General features: G+C 37.2%; 1 protein-coding gene across 1 annotated transcript in view; it reads right to left on the bottom strand.

Moving 5' to 3' along the window:
• The window catches only part of CNTNAP4 (contactin associated protein family member 4), a 261,201-nt gene that overhangs the window by 165,267 nt on the left and 75,466 nt on the right, over nucleotides 1–20,468 (bottom strand). The window contains exon 3 of the mRNA XM_034638501.1: nucleotides 18,611–18,804. Within this exon, the coding sequence (XP_034494392.1) occupies nucleotides 18,611–18,804 (194 nt within the window). The remainder of the gene's footprint in view (nucleotides 1–18,610; nucleotides 18,805–20,468) is intronic.

Here is a 20,468-nt window from a genome sequence, read left to right as displayed (position 1 = left end):
AACCCCCTTATTTCCCTTTTCTCTGTCTCTCTCCTGTTTCCTCTCAACAGATCAGCCTTCGTTCCTTCTGTTTCTTGGTGGCAGCAAACCTTAGTCTCCTCCTTCCCCAGTTGGCCTCACTGGGGCCTGGACCACCTCCTTTCTTCAATCGAGACAAAGAAATTCACATGAAATCTTAATAACCTGATTCAACTTGATCTTAATGGTGTTCATTGTTGCCGGTTTTACTGCAAGTAAAATTATATTGTGCAAGAATGGAAACTTCAGCTACAAAAAGTCTAAAGAGGAGAAAACCTGTATCTGACATTAAAGATTTTAAATACATGCCCAAGCAGGGAGAATAGAACAATAAAGTCATATATACCTGGCTTTAAAAATTTGCTCACTCGTGGCCAATTTTATTTCACCTATACCCATGACCCTCCCAGTACATCACCTTTCCTACGAGATTATTTTAAATTCTGTCTCAGACATCCTGTTATTTCATACATAAATATCTCAAAATATATCCCTAAAGGATGAGAATTCCTTTCGAAACAAAACTGCAATGTAATGTCAACACCTAAAATGTTGACAATAGTTCTGTAATATCATCGACATCCTGTGATGATCGCTCAGCTCTTGAAAGTGCATGTGTGCATGCATGTGTTTGCACTATTGTTCAAACCAGAACACCAAAAATGTCCATACCCTGCATTTGGTGATGCTTCTCTTTAATGTCTTTTTACTAATAAACTACCTCCCTTTCATCTTCTTTCCATCTGTTTAATGACAAACCCCTGGCCATTTGTCTTATTGTTTCCCACAGTTTGCTGATTGCCTGTGTCTGGTGTCATCTCTGTCCTTCTGTTCCTCTCTAAATTGCTAGGAAGATTCTGAGACTTGATTTGACTTGGGTTTGACTTTCTAGCAAGAATTGTTCAAGGAACACACTGTATATGTCTATCAGGAGATGTCTTATACCTGGTTGTCTCTGTTTTTATAACGTTATAAGCTATTTCATTACAGGTTATAAAATGGTGATATCCTGATTCTATCATTTCCTCAAAATTTTTTTAAAAATCTCAAATACTCCTGTAAAAAGAAATTTCTTCACGTTGAATATTTGGTTACCCGGAGATGCAATTTAATCAGAAAAAGCAGAAAAATATTTGATTTTTCTTTTCATGCACTGATGTTCAGAATAATGAGCTAATTCCCCAGCATCTTCCACTGACGGCAAATAACGAACTTTTCCTATTATTATGAATTCATGAATGTTTAACTCACTTGGTGTTTTAATCCATTTCTAGTATTATTCTTATTACTATTCTAATTGTTTCATTTTGGCCAGTGAAATCCTTTTTGAGTTGGCTTCTGAGTCTTTTTGACATTACTCCAATTGTCTGATAAAAGCCCAGTGTTCTGCATAAGATATCCCACATTTATTTGTATATTTCACACCCCAGATCTGGATTCAGTCATTCCCCACAAGAAGTCCTTGGTCCTCTTAGATTGGTGGTATTTGGGTCCCAGGAATTTGGGGTTTGTGGGTATTTGGGGCCATGGGGAATTTGGGACTCAGGACTATAGGATATTTACTTCTTCAAATTTCAGATTTCTCTTTTCTCTTATACTGAAATTATGATTTCTAATGATATTAATAAAATCACTTAACTTTTATCAGAATAAGTTTTAGAATCACAATACATCTTAAATAAAATATGACTAGTATTTTTAAAAAATGTGATTACAGAAAGGAGTTTAAGATTTTTTTGTCAATGGGGTCTAAAACAGTAAGGACACACAAACTACTGTCTTTTGAAGTCACTCAAATAATTCCTTTCCGTGTTTATGCCTTTAACTCAACATAAAGGTTTATTTGTTTCATTTTACTTTTAATTTTTAGAAACAGCTTCTAAATTTTTACTTAATTTGGTATGCAATTATTAAATTGTGTATACCACTTTATAATCAAATCTAAAAAACAAAGTGTATTCAGGAAAGTCTGGTTTCTATTACTACTCTCTCTCTCCCCATATAATTAATCACAGAAGTAGCTTTTTAAATTTTTAAATACTTTTTAGAGGTATGTTTTTATAAAAATATCTAGCTTATGCTCACAAATATTTAAAAAATATAAGCAAATATGTAAATATTTCTTTCACTTTATTTAAAGTGAACAGAAAAAATTTCCGTTTAGTAGACCGTGCCCATTTTCTTCACCTTGTCTTTCTCAAGGTAATTAAACAAATCTGAGGGGTAGGAGTAAGCCACCTGTTAATCTTTTTAAATGGTCACCACCCTTGAAGCATTATCCAAATCAAAGTGATAATCCCATGAGGGAAGGGGAAACAGTCCAGGATATCCTACAGCAAATTTGGGGGCCCTTGCCAGCCCAACTCCTCAGGTATCACTCGCCACCTGCCTTCCCCTTTCACAAGAATGATGCCAGAATTATTCCTCTGGCTTCTCACAGAGATAGCTGTACATCTCTCAGAGTCTCTGCTAGGAAAAGACTTGGGTAGGGGAGACAGGGAGGCTACTGTATCTTATGTCAAGTGTCAGCTTTGGGGAATCTGTCCAGAGGGATTTCAGTGGCCCCTATGTTAACTCCTCTAGGGAATGCTGGGATTTGGAGACTGTCAACTCACAAAAGAAGTTTGCTTTCATGAAAATTATTAGATTTTAAAATTCAGCCCATCTTCTGAAATGCATTTAGGGGGAAGATAGTGTGAAAGTACCGGTAACTTCGGTTTTAGGAACAAGTAATCGTGGGTAAAGGACGGTAGGCAACAGAAAAAAGGGGCTCTAGGGTACGGAGAAAAACTTCAGAAAGTTGCAGTGCACATATACAGAAGAGAGTAACAGAAGGCAAGGTCCAGGGCAGTCAGCAGTTAACAAGAGTATAATAATAGTTATAACAGCAGACATCTAACTTAGAGAAACTGAGTTCATGACGGGTCATAATTTTTCCTGAGCATTCTAAGGGGCACATATTGATGCTTGTGGTGTGGAAGAAGCATCCTCTCTATATGACTTCTGAGCACACATTGGCTCTATCCTTGGTAACTGCTACGTCATCAAAACCTTTAAATATTTATGCATGGCTCAAGCACATATTGTTCTTTGCCAAGTATTGCCTACTGGTAAGAAAACAGCTCTTCAGCTATACAGTAGTACCTCTAGTTACATATAAGCAATTGATGAATATTTTCAAGAAAAAAAAATCTCCTAATCACATTTAAGTTTCAAGCTAATCTCTTCGTTGTCTCATTGTTATACTCTGCTTGAGTCTATTCACATAATTGTGAGCTTTTAAAAAACAGGAGGACAGCAGAAAAAATTAGAGAATAAAAATTAAACCCAACATGGCCCTTTAAACTATAGTAACGCTGAACCCAAAGTAATCCTGCAATCTAAAGGAAACATGGCAATTTAGTTTCTAATGTTCTTTTCATCTATGAGACCAAGGCCAGTTATGTGATACAGAGACGCCTGGAGTTTGTCAACATAGACAAATCCTGGTCCTGTTTGCTCAGGCCAGAAACAATATGATTCCCTCAGCAAAAGCATTACCACCCTCAGTCATACCAGATTTCCCTCAAACCACAAACCCTCTAGATACTATATATTATTCAAATTAAAATAAATTATAGTGTATATCTAGTGCTAAATGCATAGGGTCATTGTGAACACATTTTCCAGCAGAATATAATGGACCTAGAAGGTCTTGAGATACTGCAGTAAACCTGAGAGTTTCAGTTGAGAGAATATTTTTCTCCAAAAACATGTAGAACATTCACTACATAACTCTGACTCCCTGCATCAAGTATTTGAGTGAATATCATTAAACTAGACAGACAAATATACTCAGTCAAGGACTTCACACCCTGAGGTCATCAAGATGTACACCATTATATAGATGTTAAGCATATCTTTTTAAATCTGAACTACACATAGAGAAATCCTTCACATACCATTAACCCAAGTACAGTACAAGAAGTCAGAATATTACACGTCCATGAATCAATTTAGAGAAAAGATGAGGACCATTGTCCTAGTCAGAACAAGCTCAGATCGGTCAGTAGTGATTGAAAATGATGTGTGTGCACATAACTACTAAATCAGAAGTAAAGTATCAGAAGTCACTCAAAAGATACAGCCGCCGCTTGGTTAATCTCCAGTTCCACTGGGAGGAAAAGCATGAGTAATAGATGCATCTCACATGAATGATAAAACAGCATCTGAGTAATTAGAGTGTGACCTCTGGCTGCAACATATAGGGTAGAGTGTCAATACAAAGACAAAATCGGTAAGAGGAAGAGTGGCATATTTTGGAGTTGACTCAGCCAAAATCCAAAATGGAAAAAGAGAGTAAAACCAATGCCAACTCCAAACTCCAAAGAAAGTTTAAAAGATAATATAAATTTTACAACTTAAATTTTTAATGGAAAAGAAAATTATAAATAAAATGATGACTGGTGGAAGAAAACTATCTAACCTCTGCATTGTGGGGAAGTGAAGTAAAGTATTAAGAGTTTCTGTTAGTTTCATTCTCTTTTAGGATATATCAACTTCCCTGGGATGCCTTCCACAGTCACTTCCAAAAATCATGATCCTCTTGCATCCTTTTGTCCTATTTCCCATGTCTTTCTGTGAATTGGAGTGACTTAAGGACCAGAAACTAGGGCTCAGATTTAATTGGATCCTATAATGGCTGAGGTACATTGCACAGTAAAAGGCATCTGTGATGGTTAATTTTATGTGGCAACTTGACTTGGCTAAGGGATGGATGCCCAGAAAGCTGGTATTTCGGGGTGTGTCTGTGAGGGTGCTTCCCAAAGAGACTGGCATGTCCCATGACATCCAAATTCTCACTTTGGGACCTAACGTGAAGTTTGCACAGTTTCCCCAAATGCTGTATTTCCATGGAGTCAGTAACTGTTTTTATAAGTCTCCTGTCAATTTCATATAATTTTTCCTTCTTCCTCAAGATAATAAGCCTACAAAAGAAAAAAAGAGAGGAAACACATTTCTTCTCCTTTTTGTGAATGTCAGTGGGGTATAGCAAATTCTGCCCCCCGTCCGTTTGGGTGCTCCCCAAACTACAGGTCATCTCATGCTCATGGCAATCTCTCAGCAACTCTCTGCTTCCATATCCATTGGATGCTGTACAAAAATGGATGTAAACAACCTTTGCATGCTCCTTTTTAACATTTCCCTGCCCACATCTTGGTCCTTAATCATTTCCTATGATGGCACCACTTTTAAAATGCTAAGTGCTTAGACTCTCCCCTTTGATCCTAGACCACCAGATATTTTCTTCCTCCCATTCTTATTTGCTTTTCAGCTCCAACAACTCCACTGTTCCTCTGACTCTTTCCATCTCTGTGGTGGTTAATTTTATGTGTCGATTTGACCAGGTCACAGAGCTTAGACATTTGGTCAAACAATATTCTAGATGTCTCTGTAAAGGTATTTTTTAGATTAGATTAACATGTAAATCAGCAGACTTTTGAATAAAGCCAATTACTCTCCAGAATGTGGGTGGGCCTCATCCAATCAGGGGACAGCCTTAATAGAAAAATGCCGGACTTAACCTGGAAGAGCGAATTCTGGCAGTAGAATGCTTTGAACTCAAACTGCAATTATTCCGTGGGTCTCTAGACCGCCAGCCACCTTGCAGATTTTGGACTTGTCAAACCTTCACAATCACATAAGCCAATTCCTTAAAATAAATCTATGTACATCCTGTTGGTTCCATTTCTCTGGAGAATCCTAATACAGTCTTCCACCAGTGCCCCCTTGACTTCACTTCCTCCCCTTCATGGTGCTCTCTACCTTCCTTCCCCTGCGCTCTGGTCAGCCCATGTGTCCTTGTCCTAGCGTCCGCCACCAAAGCATCCTTGCAGATTTCAACCCTGGGTCAAGCTACGAATCTACAGCCTCTGCTCTGAGCATGCATAGCAGCAGAGGGGTCTATTTGTGGTCTCCAGCCTAAGCTGGGCTCCCAGCGCTATGTGGGGGTTCTTTACCTGGTCAATACCATGGAAATTCAATTTGTGTACACATGTACCAAGGGCTTTGATTTTATGGGAAAAGGGGACTGGACAGAACAATTTCTGATTTAGAGAAGTTTCAGTATTTACCTGTCGTCTTTGAAAGGCAGATTTTTAAAGAGAGCATAAACGCTACTGTGAGCTTAATTAATTCATGTATTTATTCTAATCTAAGGGCAGAAAAGCTATTTCCAAAGTGACATAGTGAAAAAAAATTTTTTTACCTCTTTCTATTTCAGAGTATAAAGATAGAACCACTATTACCATAATAGCTTTGCAGCTCTTGGGACAATTTTCTGAAACTTTCCACCAACTTGCTAAAACAAATACAAGTTTTTTCCTGAAACTGCTATTCCCCAGCCCACCCCCAACTCATGATGACTCTGACATATTGTAATAAAGCCATTGCTCCCTGAGGATCTCTTTGCACTGCTCCAGCAATTTTTCTCTTCTCTCTCTCTTATTGAAAAAGAACCCTATTATTAAGTACTTAAAATGTTCAAGATTCCAAAGAGAAGACAACCTTTCGGTATGAGAGATTAATAATAACAATAAGAAATAGAGAATGGAAGATAGGAGTTCAAAGCCAAATAAAAATTTCATTTGCAGAATACAAATCAAATATGATTTCTTTTGAAGCTGCATCTCTCTGATTTATAGACACAGCTCTGTAGAATATTTCCTAGTACTTTTGCTTCCTCTGCTCCTCTGTTCATAGTCACAGCTACTGTTGTACAAATGCCCTTACTTTTGAATCTTTTCTAAAGCAGGACTCTTCTAAATCAACCAAAGGATTATTCTTTGTGAACATTTCAGAAAGGAGTAAGATGCAGGTAATTATATATAAAGAATACTTAGACAATGAGGTATAACTCATAAAGGCAACTGGGAATATGGATGGATAAAGCTATTTGGTTCATCCTAGTTCTTATGACTAAGAGTTTTTCTTGTACATATTCATATATAAAATATCATATGGATACCTCGTCTCAGTACATACACAGACCTCCACCTTGTATACCAGCAGACACATCACCAGATTATTGTATTGTGAATTTGAAGTAAGTAATCACAAAAGTGTTTCCTTTTACTATTACGGTATTATTAATATTATTAATATGTATTCTAAACTTCATTAGCAAAAAAGCATGGTGTTCCTATCTCCTGGAAATTCACAGCCTTAATTAAGAAATGGTTTTACTTTTTAATAAAGTAATGCATACATAGTATGCATTTTGGCGAGTAGCATTTCGGTGTTTATTTATGGCGAGTGTATAATTTGGAATTAAGGGAAACATATAAGTACAGTGAAAGAGAGTGAAAACTACATGAATGTGTTTGAAATTCAGTCGATTAAGGTTATACAAACCATGCAAAGTAATCCACAAGGACTCCCTGGAAATAACACTATCGCAGATGTCACTGGAAACAAGACCCCGGTGAGGAGTTAGCGAATACTGGAGAAGTGGTGGGGCAGGAGGGACCAGAAGGGAAATGTTTGGAAGGCCTGGAGCTGGAAGGGTCATGAACTGGAACATATTTGGCAAGCACGCCTCAGATGAATGAAGAGCATACCCAGAAGAGAAGTGTGAAAGCACAAGGAACCTTGGTTAATGTCCTGAGCGATGCCTGAGGCTGGGATTTGGAGCTGTGGTACACAAGGAGGCTGTCAATGAAATGTACCAGGTTTGGGGTTGGACAGGCCCTCAGGTCACCAGCCAAGTAAAACATTTCAGTAAAATATATAGTGGTGTGCTGATTTTTGTACACCAACTGTGGCAATTACCCTATCCCATAGGCAACAAAAGATGTATATTAATCCACATATATACCTTCTACTTAGTCCTCCGCAGTGAGCCTTGGCCTCCATCTGCAAAATGTTTCATGAGGAACAGAGCAATGCTATTGTTGCCACATCGAAAGCAAATCTATACTTTGAACTACAATACACATTTTGAGAAACAACAACGGATTAAATCCACAATCTATTAGCATCATTCTACTGCCTTAGAGAATATTATGTGTAAAAAATGACCCCACACCAATGATGTAATGTTCACTGTGGGTTCCCTTCTTTTGGTATATCACAATACTGCTCTTTGCTAGCTTTGCATACTTATCAATGTTAGCAGGAAGGAAGACAGCTAAATGTAAAACTTTATAAATGTGGCACTAGTTAACATGAACTCAGGTGGGAATTTACTGGCTTAAATCTCCATTTCTTCAGTATCAAAATATTATTGATCTACTTTCTTTATGGGTCGATGGGGAAGCACACAATTTTGCAACTGAAAGGAAATGAGAGACCACTTAGTAAGTACCTGGATTCCACCTGCCCCCTTGTTCTCTAAGTCAAGAAAAGAAGCTTATAGAGGTGAACTGTTCTTAGGGCTGTCCTGATCATTTGCTTGTTTTCACTTAGAACCATGTATCACCATTTCCCTGCTCTGTTTGGAGGCACAGGAGGGTTGAGTGATGCAGACTGAGAACCCTAGGCTTGTGGCTTAGCAAGCTTCCAGCTGAGCACTAGAGAGAGAGGGAAGGTGAAGGGCAGGGAGGAGCCAGGAAACTTCTCCCCACTCTTGCTCTGCCCGGGCAGCTTCTTGGTAGTGGCTGAGTTTTTTACAAGGCTTGTGCTCCCAAAGGACACCCCTGGTTCCATAAATCTCTACTGGGCAGCTCCTGCCATGGTTCTACCACTAATGGATAATGTCAGCCTCTAAGCTCTGGAAACACAACCTTCTTGTTTTCCCTGTAGCCCTTGGAGTTGACAGCATCTTCTTGCTGTCGCTAAGCTCTGAGCTGTCTCACCACCTCACATCTGGCCGATCAGCTTTTCCATCACCTGTAACCAATTTCCTCTGATGACTTCACAGTTTCAGATGTCTCGAGTAATATCGTTTTTCTGATTGGACACTGACTCAGAGATCAGTTTAGCATCAGAACTAAGGTATTTTTTAATCTGTCACAATATTATCAAAGATCAGATGATCTTTGGTGGTACCTCTACATGCAATAATGTAGCGGTACCACCAAACCATTATATATTTTTTAAACTACTATAATAATGATAACTTTAGGCTTAATGCTATCAATAAATATTACATTATATAACGAGTAGGAAATATCCACTATCTATTGTTCTTAAAAATTTGATAATTGAATTATTTCCTACCTATTCTCTATTTGTCATCCTTTATTTCTTCTTCCACTTCCAGGTTACTTTATTTGAAAGCTCATATAAATCTATTATTTACCTGTGTTTCAATAAACATATTTTCCACCCATCTCCCCCCATCTTTTCTTCTTCAGTCCTTAACATTCACTCTTTAGTATCAAATGACAGCTCACTTCAAAATTTTACATCAGCTTTGGAATTCACGCCAGAAATGGCTAGTATATTCCTGCATCATCTGTTTTTGATGGCCTTAAGTTATTCCATTGTGTGAAGGTGCAGTAATTTACTTAGGCAACTGATCTACTGCTGGTGGATTAGATCAGTGTTATTTTGCTGCTACAGACAATGTTGCAATGAATGTCCTTGCATACATTTCAAATGCACAGTGAAAGTCAATGTACTAGATAAACCCCTAGACTCTGAGTCCCTTTTTGGGGCAGATTATTTGGATAGATTTCAAGTATTAGGCAACATCATTTTGGACTCCCTTCCTTCAATACACTAAAAATATTCATTTCTTTCTGAAGAGTTTTTACCTATTTATTCTGCCACGAACAGAGCTTGAGAGTTCCCCTTTACCGATGCCCCATGGCAATGCTTTCTGTGTCTTAAATCATTTGGGTCACCTTCAAAATGTTGATTTCATACACACAGTACTTGAACATATAGCATAGGGGATACTTACGCCAGGTTCCTGAGGATCACAATCTTGCCCCATCTAGCTGTGTGGCCTTGGGAAAATAACCTCCCCATCCCTGTTTTCTTATATACAAGCTGGGCATTATCATAGTTCCTAATTCACTGAATTGTGAAGATTAATTGGATAAATATATAATGCATATAGAATAATGTCTGGCATATATTTTTTTTTTATTCAAGCAAATAATCCCTCCCTTATTTATGGACTTTAACTTAAATTATTTATAAACCTAGAGACAGAAGATTTGGGCCATAATAAGTGTTCATTCTTCTTGCTTTTTAAATGCTTTTCTTCATGGACGCCTGGGTGGCTCAGTTGGTTAAGCATCTGCCTTTGGCTCTAGTCATCATCTCAGGGTCTTGGGACTGAGCCCCACGTCAGGCTCTTAGCTCAGCGGAGAGTCTGCTTCTCCCTCTCCCTCTGTACTCTGTCTCAAATAAGTAAATAAGATCTTTAAAAATAAATAAATAAATAAATAAATGCTTTTCTTTAAAATTAATTTTTAGCTTCCTCTTGTGTTAAATAGTAGAATCCATAACACCATGGTTTTCATATAGTAGTTAAAATTTTTTTTAAGAAAAGTCATCACATTAAATGTGTAACTATTAAAATTAAAGAAGACATTATTTTGTTATATACAACAACTTGGCAAATTATGTCTTAAATAACACTGTAGCTTCAACATTCTTATTTGTTTAAGTCTTTTAGGAAGTGTTACCTGACACCTGTTTTAATTTGCATTTCTTCAACAGTGAATGAGGCTGAAGACACTTTCACATATTTACATATCTTTTCCCTTCTATGAACTGCCTGTTTATATTTTACTTCTCTTTTTTAAAAAAATAAAGCTTGAGGGGCACCTGGCAGGCTCAGTCAACAGAGCATGTGACTCCTGATCTTGGGGTTGCAAGTTTCAGCCCCCACATTGGGTGTAGAGATTACTCAAAAATAAAATCTTTAAAAATAAATAAAAAATAAATAAAAAGTAAAAACAAAGCTTTATTTTTTATTTTTAATTTTAAAGAGTGTTTTGTACCTGTGCTAATAGAATATTCTGTGATAATGGGTATGTTCTATAACTGCACTAAAACAGTAACCACTGGCTTAATACAGCTATTGAGCACTTAAAAAGTGGATAGTGCAACTGAGAAACTTTATTTTTATTTCATTTTAGTTGAGTTTTAAACTTAAATAGCCCTATATAGCTAGCGGCTAACATATTAGAAGGTCTTTCTCATTAGAAGGGCAGAGTTAACATCTGGTTTATAGCTTTTTTTTTTTTTTTTTACCTAGCATTGATCTTTAGCTAAATCCTTCTTGCAACATATACTTAAGGAATGCACAGGAGTTTACTGGATCTAAGATAAACTGGCATCTGCTGATTATGCTTTGAACCAAACTAAGAATCTATACATGGTTGTCAAGTTTGTTTCTTGAGTAATCCAATGGGTCCCATACTTTGAAGCAAACTGGAATCACTTGTACTATTTTTTTTAAATTCCCAATACGTGGGTTCCCACACCTAAACATTATTTAATTGGCAAGGCTGCCGCCTGGGCACTAGAATTCAAATAAGCAGCAAAATTTGGGAGCCACAGATATAACCTGTAATCAGTGAGTAACCTGGGAATGATGAGATGCAGGTACACTTGAAAAAGGGGTTGGCAAGTGTCTCTGAGGAGTATATCATTGGCAAGGTATAAAAGCTGAAGGTCCCATGAAGCTGATGGCTTTCCTGATCTGTGGTAGTCACACCCACTCTGCCTTGTCCGTTGTGACCAATTCAAGTTGTTGGGATATTTAGAAGCTGTTCAGTATAACTGAGCATCCATTACGCTGTTGCTGCACATGCTGGGCTATGGCCTGCCCTTTATCCCTTTCTAACTCAAGTAAACTTGCAGGTGAATGAAGTCTATTCAGTCCTTGTCAATCTGAATATGACAAGGTGAAATCAAAGTGGGAATTGCCATCATAAGACTAAAAATCATTTCCAATTTATATTCTTTCTTTTAATGTTGTTTATGCTATTTTTCAATAGCATAATCTCATTTTTCATCTTTCCTCTACAGCATCTGGATTTGGTTCTCTTGCTTAAAAAGACATGTGCCTTCCGGTATTACGTGTGTATCTATTCATCGTCCTGTGTTTTCTTTCATTATTTTTTTCTATATTTGTATCAGTTTAAATATTTAATTCATTTGGAATCTATTTTGATATAAAAATATTATTTGCTTTCCTAGAAACCACAGCCTACTAAGTTCCATATTGACTAATTTCCTCACATATTTTCAATGCTACGTCTATCTCAGGCAAATCCCTAAATGTGTCTGGACTTAGTAATGTCTTTTGCTCTTTCACTATGCTTTAATGTGCCAGTATTGACCTGTTTTAATTAATATAGATTTATAAAATTTCCCTAACATGTAGAATTCTCCTTACTACTGTTATTTTTTGCTAACTTATCTATTTTCCCATATACACTTTTTTATACATGAAATGCAGAACAATTTCCCTTTTATGAGTTATTTTAGGTAGAATGAGTAGCTTTATGATACTGTTTTCCACTTCAAAACAGATATGACTGTGCATTTAATCACCTCTTCTTTTATGTTCTTCGGTAATGGTCTAAATATTATTTTTATATATCTCGTACATTTTCTTTTAGGCTTTTTCCTTGATATGTATTCGTCTTTGGTTCTATTTTAGGTGGAGTATGTATTCCTTTTACACTGTCTACGTTGTTATTTATATGTGGGAAGATAAATTACTGATTTTTAAAAATTAATTTTATTGTTAGGCACATTATTGAATTATTTTCTTAAAAAATAGTAAAATAATCCTCTTAGATTTTTAAGGATTACGTTGTATCAATGCCAAATCTTATCTCTTCCTTTCTCATTTTATGTATTTTTCTCTTTCTCTGACCAAAAAATCCTTGTAACTTAAAGTCAAGATAGGAAAGAGAGCTTAATGTGCTGGTTTTCTAGAAGACCCAGTTGCCTAGGTCTTAACGATCGAAGAAACATTTCAAAGGGACAGAATTACTCCAAGAGAGAAGGACTCCAAACATAGCCTCCTGAAGCTGGGGAACTAGAGAAGCCAGAAGTAGACATCTATTACATCACATCACAGCAATGGCAAGAGGGAATGGAGAAAAAGCGGGCGATGTTGTTGTCATTGAATGGTCATATGGGAGAATGTGAGATATAACTGGAAGGTGTATTTAATACATGTTATTCCCCGGCTGATGATTTGAGAATGATCCTGGTTGGGAGTGCACACTCTGAAGAGGGAACCAAATCCAACCTCGTGCGAACTCAAATCACTTTCTTCAAATGATTTTTATTTTGCTTGCAGAAGCAGATCATTTTGAAGAATGTGAAACAACTATACCATTTATCTTATCTCGCTGTATATGTGTACCTGCAGTTCATAGGGGTTCATATATATATATATATATATATATATATATATATATATAATATAAATAACATATGGCTATAAAATTCCAATATATGTGGGTCCAAAGATGTTTATGAGAAGGGACTGACATAGCACATTATAGAAGGAGCACAGTTGCAAGGAGGTAAAAGAAACCACACTACATGATAGAGAAGGTGCCTTGCAAACTAACTGTTCTGATCCATGATTGAAGCCACATTAAAAACCCAAACGCAGCCACCTTTAATCATGTATTACTAGGTTAATCATTCTCAAAAAGGTAAAGAACTCATAGTTAAATAGGAATACAAACAGGAGATTTCCTGAGGATACAGACAACTTTTGTCTTTTTGGCACTGAAGTACAGGCCGTCTTGAAAGGCAGATGGAGCTTAACGCACTCTCCAGGCGTTTGTCCAAGGACTGAGGCTAGTCTCGCGATGCATTAAGCTTGATGGTTTGACATGTTGACATACACGGCATTAGTACTGTTGTACTTTGTATCACCACAAATGATTTTTACAGGCTTAAGTCACCAGAGTAAGCGTTCAACAGAGGGAAAGGGCTAGAAAAGCTGTGCCTCGCAAGGCAGGGAGTCCACTGAGTTTATAGCACCCCTCCCACTTGTATTCCTGCCTCCTCGGGTTTTCTATTAAACTCCCCCGGGCGCGTGTTTATTTGATTTGAAACAAATATATGTTAAAATCTTTGCAGGTAGTCTTTCTGCCCTGGCTGGCTTTGAGAGTTGACAACTCAATCATTCACAGTGAGAATGGCGTATTTTGTGAATATACTATAATGTCACAGGGGCCCTGGGTTTTTCACAAGCCAAACTCAGAATCATGACATTAAACACATCTAATTAAAAAACAAAATAAAACTACTCTAACTTTAGAAATATGCTAAAGGTTTTTTGTTTGGATGAAATCCATTTAAAAAAAAAAGCAAACTATTCTGTGTAGAACGATCGTATTTAACTAAATATTGCACAAAATTGGTACCATCCCATTCTTTGCCTGTATAGTATTCAGTGTAAAAGAATCTTGGGCATGTATCAGAGACAATTTGGATAATGTAGCTATAAAGTTCCTGCACATGTTGATCTGTTTAAAATAGTTTCTAAGATGTTACTTTCATGATATTTCAGCAATTGTTCTTAAATGAGTGAAAATTACACCTTACATTTACTTTTTCAATCACTTACAATAAACTGGCTGGAAAGTCTTTTGATCATAGATGTTGAGGGATTTTATTTTATCTTCAATTTGAGAGGAACAATTTTAGTGGCTTGCATTTTCTAATTTTTTGTTAAATATTTATATGCCATCTACTAGATTACTTTGTATAAATTACATTTACAAGCTTGGACTATAAATTTTTTCTAAAGAAATGTTTTAATGCATAATTTTACAAAATACCATGTATCTGTCAAGCTTACAGTTCTATTAAATATGTGCATGACCTGTATAGATAATAAGTAAAATATATTGTCTTTCTTTTTAAAGATTTTTTGTAAGAGGCAGCAGGGCATTTTATTAATTCTTTCAGGTATACAGAAGTCATTGTTTCCCCCAGTGCTCGAGGCGGGATCAGATGAAGGGAGAGTGAGGATCCCCACAGCAGCACTTCAATCCAAGGTGATGGGTTTTATTTTATTTGTTTCTAAATTCACAATTGTCTTTTCTTCCTCTTTCCATCACACACTTGTATAATGGCTTATGTGTTTCCTAACTCTCTTTCATAGATTTATTTCTGTCACCTGGGGCAGAATGTGAAGCTCTTAAAGAAAACTACCCTGTTTTGTTTAGTCATATACACCCAGAGTACCTTTTTAAAAATGGACAAAAACATAGCAAAGAAAGAAAAAGAATTCAGGAATGATATATTTGTAAAATACAACAAAGGGTTAAATTCCTTACTATGTACATCAATTAAAAATTGAACTTTGGCTAAAAAACAACCCAAACTGAAGTGGTCTGTGTTATTCCAGGTGAGTTGTCAAGAACTGTACAATTTGCTATGTTTCATTTTTCCTGCTTGGGCAATTGTAGATTCACAGAGCGGGAGCTTCCCTCAGAGTGGCACCTGAGTGAGTGCGGTAGAAGTGAACTTTGCAGCCTACCTGGGATGAACAGGTAGCATGAAGATAGGTGTGTGGTATGGGATTTGGGTTGTTGTACCTACACCATAACTTCACCTGCCTTATGTGTACTCACTGTACCTGTTGCATCAAGTCTTAATTTTGATCTTGACATTCAAAGTGACCCATCAATTTTCTTTACCATAAATAACCACAAGTATCATTCAGACCTTCCCGAATTTGACAGTCCATTCTGACCAGTAGACTCAATGGTTATTACATGCTATACTGTATCTCTGGAAATCTCTAACGTCCATGCTTTTGCTCACCCTTTTCTAGCTATATAGAATAGCTTCCTTAATCCTTACATAATCTAAGTTATCCTGCTTTTTCCAATATCCATGTGAGCCCAGCTTTTTGGACAAAGTCAGTCTACAGTGATCTGTATATTCCACCAATTTCCAAATCTCTAGACGTCTGTATCCCATACTTGCACGCTCCTCTGAATCATTTTTTGGTTTGTTCTGATGTGTTTTATCTCTTTGATGACATTAACATGAGCTCTTTTAATACCTTCCAGAATTATTTCTACAAAGTTAGACCCAGATTAGGAGATAGATGTATTCAAATCCATTCATTCATTTATTTTTTTCTGTAATACGCTCAACAAAAGCCATGTGCCACACTAGGTACTGAAGCTGGAAATGAAAGATGAAAAAGATATACCCTCCTCCATAAAAAAGTTCAAAACTTATAGGGGAGAGAGAAATGTACCACCCTAACTCTAAATATATTAAACTGGTATAGCATAAATGCACTAAAAGGCAGAGCTGATCATGGGAGGAAGGAGTCCCTACAATAAAGCGCATTGTTTTCATTCATTCATTCATTCATCCATTCATTCATTCAATAATCACTTAGTATTTGCCTTCAACATGCCAGGAACCCCCTTTTTTTAAATTTAAATTCAATTTAGTTAACATATAGTATATTATTAATTTCAGGGGTAGTGATTAATTTAGTGATTCATCAGTTGCATGTAACACCCAATGCTCATTACATCAAGTGCCCTCCCTAATGCCCATCACCCAGTTACCCCTTTCCCCTACCCACCTCCCCTCCAGCAACCCTCAGTTTGTTTCCTATAGTTAAGAGTCTCTCATGGTTTAACATGCCAGGAACTCTTAAGATTTGGGATACTGAGATGAAAGGTTGGAAGGTACAGCCTTTATTTTCAGGGTGTTCACACTCAAGAGAGGAAGACAGTGACTACACCAACAAATTATACCATAGTCTAAAAAAGAGTATTACCTTGACAATTAATTGTGACAGATGCCATCTGTCTTTGCATTGATTGGTTTGTATTAATTAAGGATATCATTATGCCTCTATTTCACCCTGAGTACCTCAAGTTTTTTTTTTAATTTATTTATTTGAGAGAGAGAGAGACAAAGAGAGAGAGTGTACGCATGCTAGAGGGGGGAGGGGCAGAGGGAGAGAACCCAAGCAGACTCCTAGCTAAATGCAGAATGTGATGTGGGGCTCAATCCCATGACCCATGAGATGGTGGCCTGAGCCTAAACCAAGAGTTGGACACTCAACTGACTGAGCCACCAAGGCACCCCAGTGTCTGAGCACCTCACCTTTAATAAGAATAAGCAAAAAAAGGCAAATGGCATGGTCTAGGTTTGGCTTTCCCCAAGCTTAATGAACAGAGAAACAATTTTCATGGTTGATCCATCATTTTAAGAAATGTCAAAAACATACATTTTACTTAACACAGCTAAATATTTCCATGAATTGGCCTCTACTTATCTAGTTTAAAATCCAATGCTTAATTTAGAAAAAGAGTTAAAGATAATCCAAACACCTAGTTAAAATAAATACCTCATTAAGCTTTCATTGTTATTGGTTCATAATTACTGTTTATTTTATCCCTAGTTTGAATGGTCCTCATGAAATTAATTCAACTGTAATATCCAGTTTTCCTCGCTTTTCTACACTTTGGCTTGCTTTGGATTTTAAGGCAGCTTTTCTTAAAAATGCTTACAGACAACCTCTTCCGCCTGACTGTTGTTCTCTCTAGAGAAAGAGCAGGGCTACTTCTTGTCAATTCAATTTACATCAATAAACATGCGTTGAAAGGCCACCAAGTGCTTTAGAAATATAAAGGTGCGTAAATCACAATCCATTTCTTCCATGAGTTGATAATGTGTAACCGAGTTCTAGGAACTTTCAAAAGAGAGGCAATTGACTGATCAAAGAAAATTATCATTATGTGCCCAAATAGGCTTCCAAATTATCTATGTGCTAAGAATGATGCTTCATTAAGTTACTCATTTTCTCTGGTTCCAGCGGCTCAGCCGGGGGGGGGGGGGGGGAAAAAAAAAAAAAGTTTTTTGCAGTATGTTGTCCCTGGCCCACATAAGATCCAAACCAATACTCTCCTACGAGCAAAGAAGTCCTTTCTTCACCATCAAGCAGACTGCCTATAGCTTCCTTCTTCCACCAGCTGTTCATATACAATCAACCAACTATAAATACCACCCTACTCTATTATAAACTGCCTCCTTGTCAGTCTCCTATAGGAGCTATGCCCCTGCCCATAACACACAGCATTTTACACACTTACGCACTTTTAAAAGAATAGAGAATGGTTTATATACAAATCGTATATACGTATATATGTGTGTGTATATATATGATATACATATATCATATATAATACTCCAAATATATATATACAAACCTCCATATACTAGAGAGAGAGGGAAATATTCAGAAATCTGAGTCACAGAGGAAATAAAAGGAACAAATTCTTTTAACCAAGCTTTAAATGAAGGCCATGCAAAACCACTGTTATTGGACAAAGCTTAAAAATTTTTTTACAGGTTTTGTTTATTTCTTAGATTTCCACGCTATGTAATGGACAAATAAGATTTTTTTCCAGTTTCTGAGGTCTCTGAGATAAATTTACCTTCAGTATTTTCATAAGTTATACCATGAAATGTATTAGAAAATGAATATTAACATAGTTCTTCTTGAAAAACGTTTCCTAAGTAATTCCAAAAATTCTGCTCCTCAACTTAGGTTAGGAGATTCGTAAACAGCATGCAGGGATGACTCTACTGCTTTCCCTGAGAGACTATGTATTCTGTCAAAGAAACATACCCAGATGCTGTCTTCTTGTCGATATTGTTTCCAGTTCCGGCCGCTGTCACTGAACATCAGGAGGTAGCTGGTCACCCAGTTGGAGCTCCCGTAACCCCCCTGGGTGGCCACAGCAGTGGTCTCCATTCTCTCTCCAAGGTCAATCTGCAACCACTGGTATTTGTTTGACACAAGTGGAGACCAGCCACCAGCTCCTTTTATGCAAATAGAAACAGAAGAAAATGGGCAAAAGATTAGTTCAAAATCTGTTAGTGGACCAGAGATGCCAATAAGACTGTATTCCCAGATGGAATTTAATAAAGTCAAATTTCCAAAATATTAAACTTCTCCTAACTGTAAAATCATATAGGAAAAACAAGAATTTAGTATAAATGGATGAAGCCTATGTTAACTGTATTCATTTCTAGGTATTGTAACTTCCTGACCCTGGGGAGAACCAAGCAACTTCTCGAATATTTAAAGTGCTTAGGGGCACCTGGGTGGCTCAGTCGTTAAGTGTCTGCAACCGGCTCAGGGCGTGATCTCAAAGTTTTGGGATCAAGCCCCGCATTGGACTCCCTGCTCAGCGGGAAGCCTGCTTCTCCCTCTCCCACTTCCCCTGCTTGTGTTCCCTCTCTCGCTGCCTCTCTCTCTGTCAAATAAATGAATAAAATCTTAAAAAAAAAAATAAAGTGCCTAATTTGACAGGCGGACATTCATGTCTACACTTGGAACTAGCAGGTTTACTGCCCATACCCAATTGGGTAATGATTTAACCTTCAATCGTGGTTCACACTGTGGTGGAACTAGAAATCTACCTTTGGTTTCTGATCATGTTCAGACTTCCTAGAGAAAGAAGTACAGCATTAAGCCTGAAAATACAGATGGTCAAGGCACAGTCCCTATCCTCACTGTGTTTACAGCCTTATGGGAATAACAGACATTGAGAAGCATGTGTAAAGCACCAATGTTAATGGTGAGGCAGGTGCAGGGATCAATAATACAATAAATGATGGAGGAGACAGAACTCTCCTCTGTGGAAAGCTGGAGCTGGCCAGCAACAGTGGATGAGAGGCAATTAAATTTTCAGGAATTTTGCAAGCTGATTGTTAAATACAGCCATGTTCGCAACTGGCCATGGTGGGAATAGTTAAACCACAGGAACTGGCAAACTCTACAAATCAGCCCCCACTCCCAGCCCAGCCAACTCACCAATACACCATTGGTTCTATTCTGTCAGGAGAAGGGGGTGGTGGGGGAGAGATGGGGAAGGGACAGTCAGGGAAAAGGTCAGAGAGTAAGGTGTGCTTGAGGACTCAAGAGTGAAAAATAAGAATCTACTGTATATTCAAGGATGGGTAGGTAGAGCAGAACTTATCATGTTTTCTTTTACTCACTGCACACCAGAAATATTAGAGATGTGACTACTGTATGTCTTGTTAAGATATTTAATTCTTCCAGTTTAATACAATAATGCCTTATTTGGGGAATTTATTTATTTTAAGTAATATTGGCATTGATAATTACAAAAGTAATATGTAATCATTGTAAAAGTCATGAAATAGGGTTTAACACCATCTTAAATTCATAATTATCTAATATTCAGTATCTATTAAAATACAACATCTATTACATAACCCCCCAAATAAGAATATTAGCACATGTTTTCTTTCCCCCATTCTTTTGTCACCCACCTTAAGGCCCTGATATAAGGTCTGACATTTAAATAGAAGATTACCTTAGTGAAGTAAGTCAAGCAGAGAAAGACAAGTATTATATGGTTCCACTCATATGTGGAACATAAGGAATAGTGCAGAGGACCACAGAGGAAGGGAGGGAAACTGAATGGGAAGAAATCAGAGAGGGAGATGAACCATGA

Source organism: Ailuropoda melanoleuca, chromosome 12 (genome assembly GCF_002007445.2).
Source record: "Ailuropoda melanoleuca isolate Jingjing chromosome 12, ASM200744v2, whole genome shotgun sequence".
Taxonomy (NCBI): domain Eukaryota; kingdom Metazoa; phylum Chordata; class Mammalia; order Carnivora; family Ursidae; genus Ailuropoda; species Ailuropoda melanoleuca.
The sequence above is the reverse complement of the archived record's forward strand: the minus strand, read 5'-3'. Positions and strand labels throughout refer to the sequence as shown.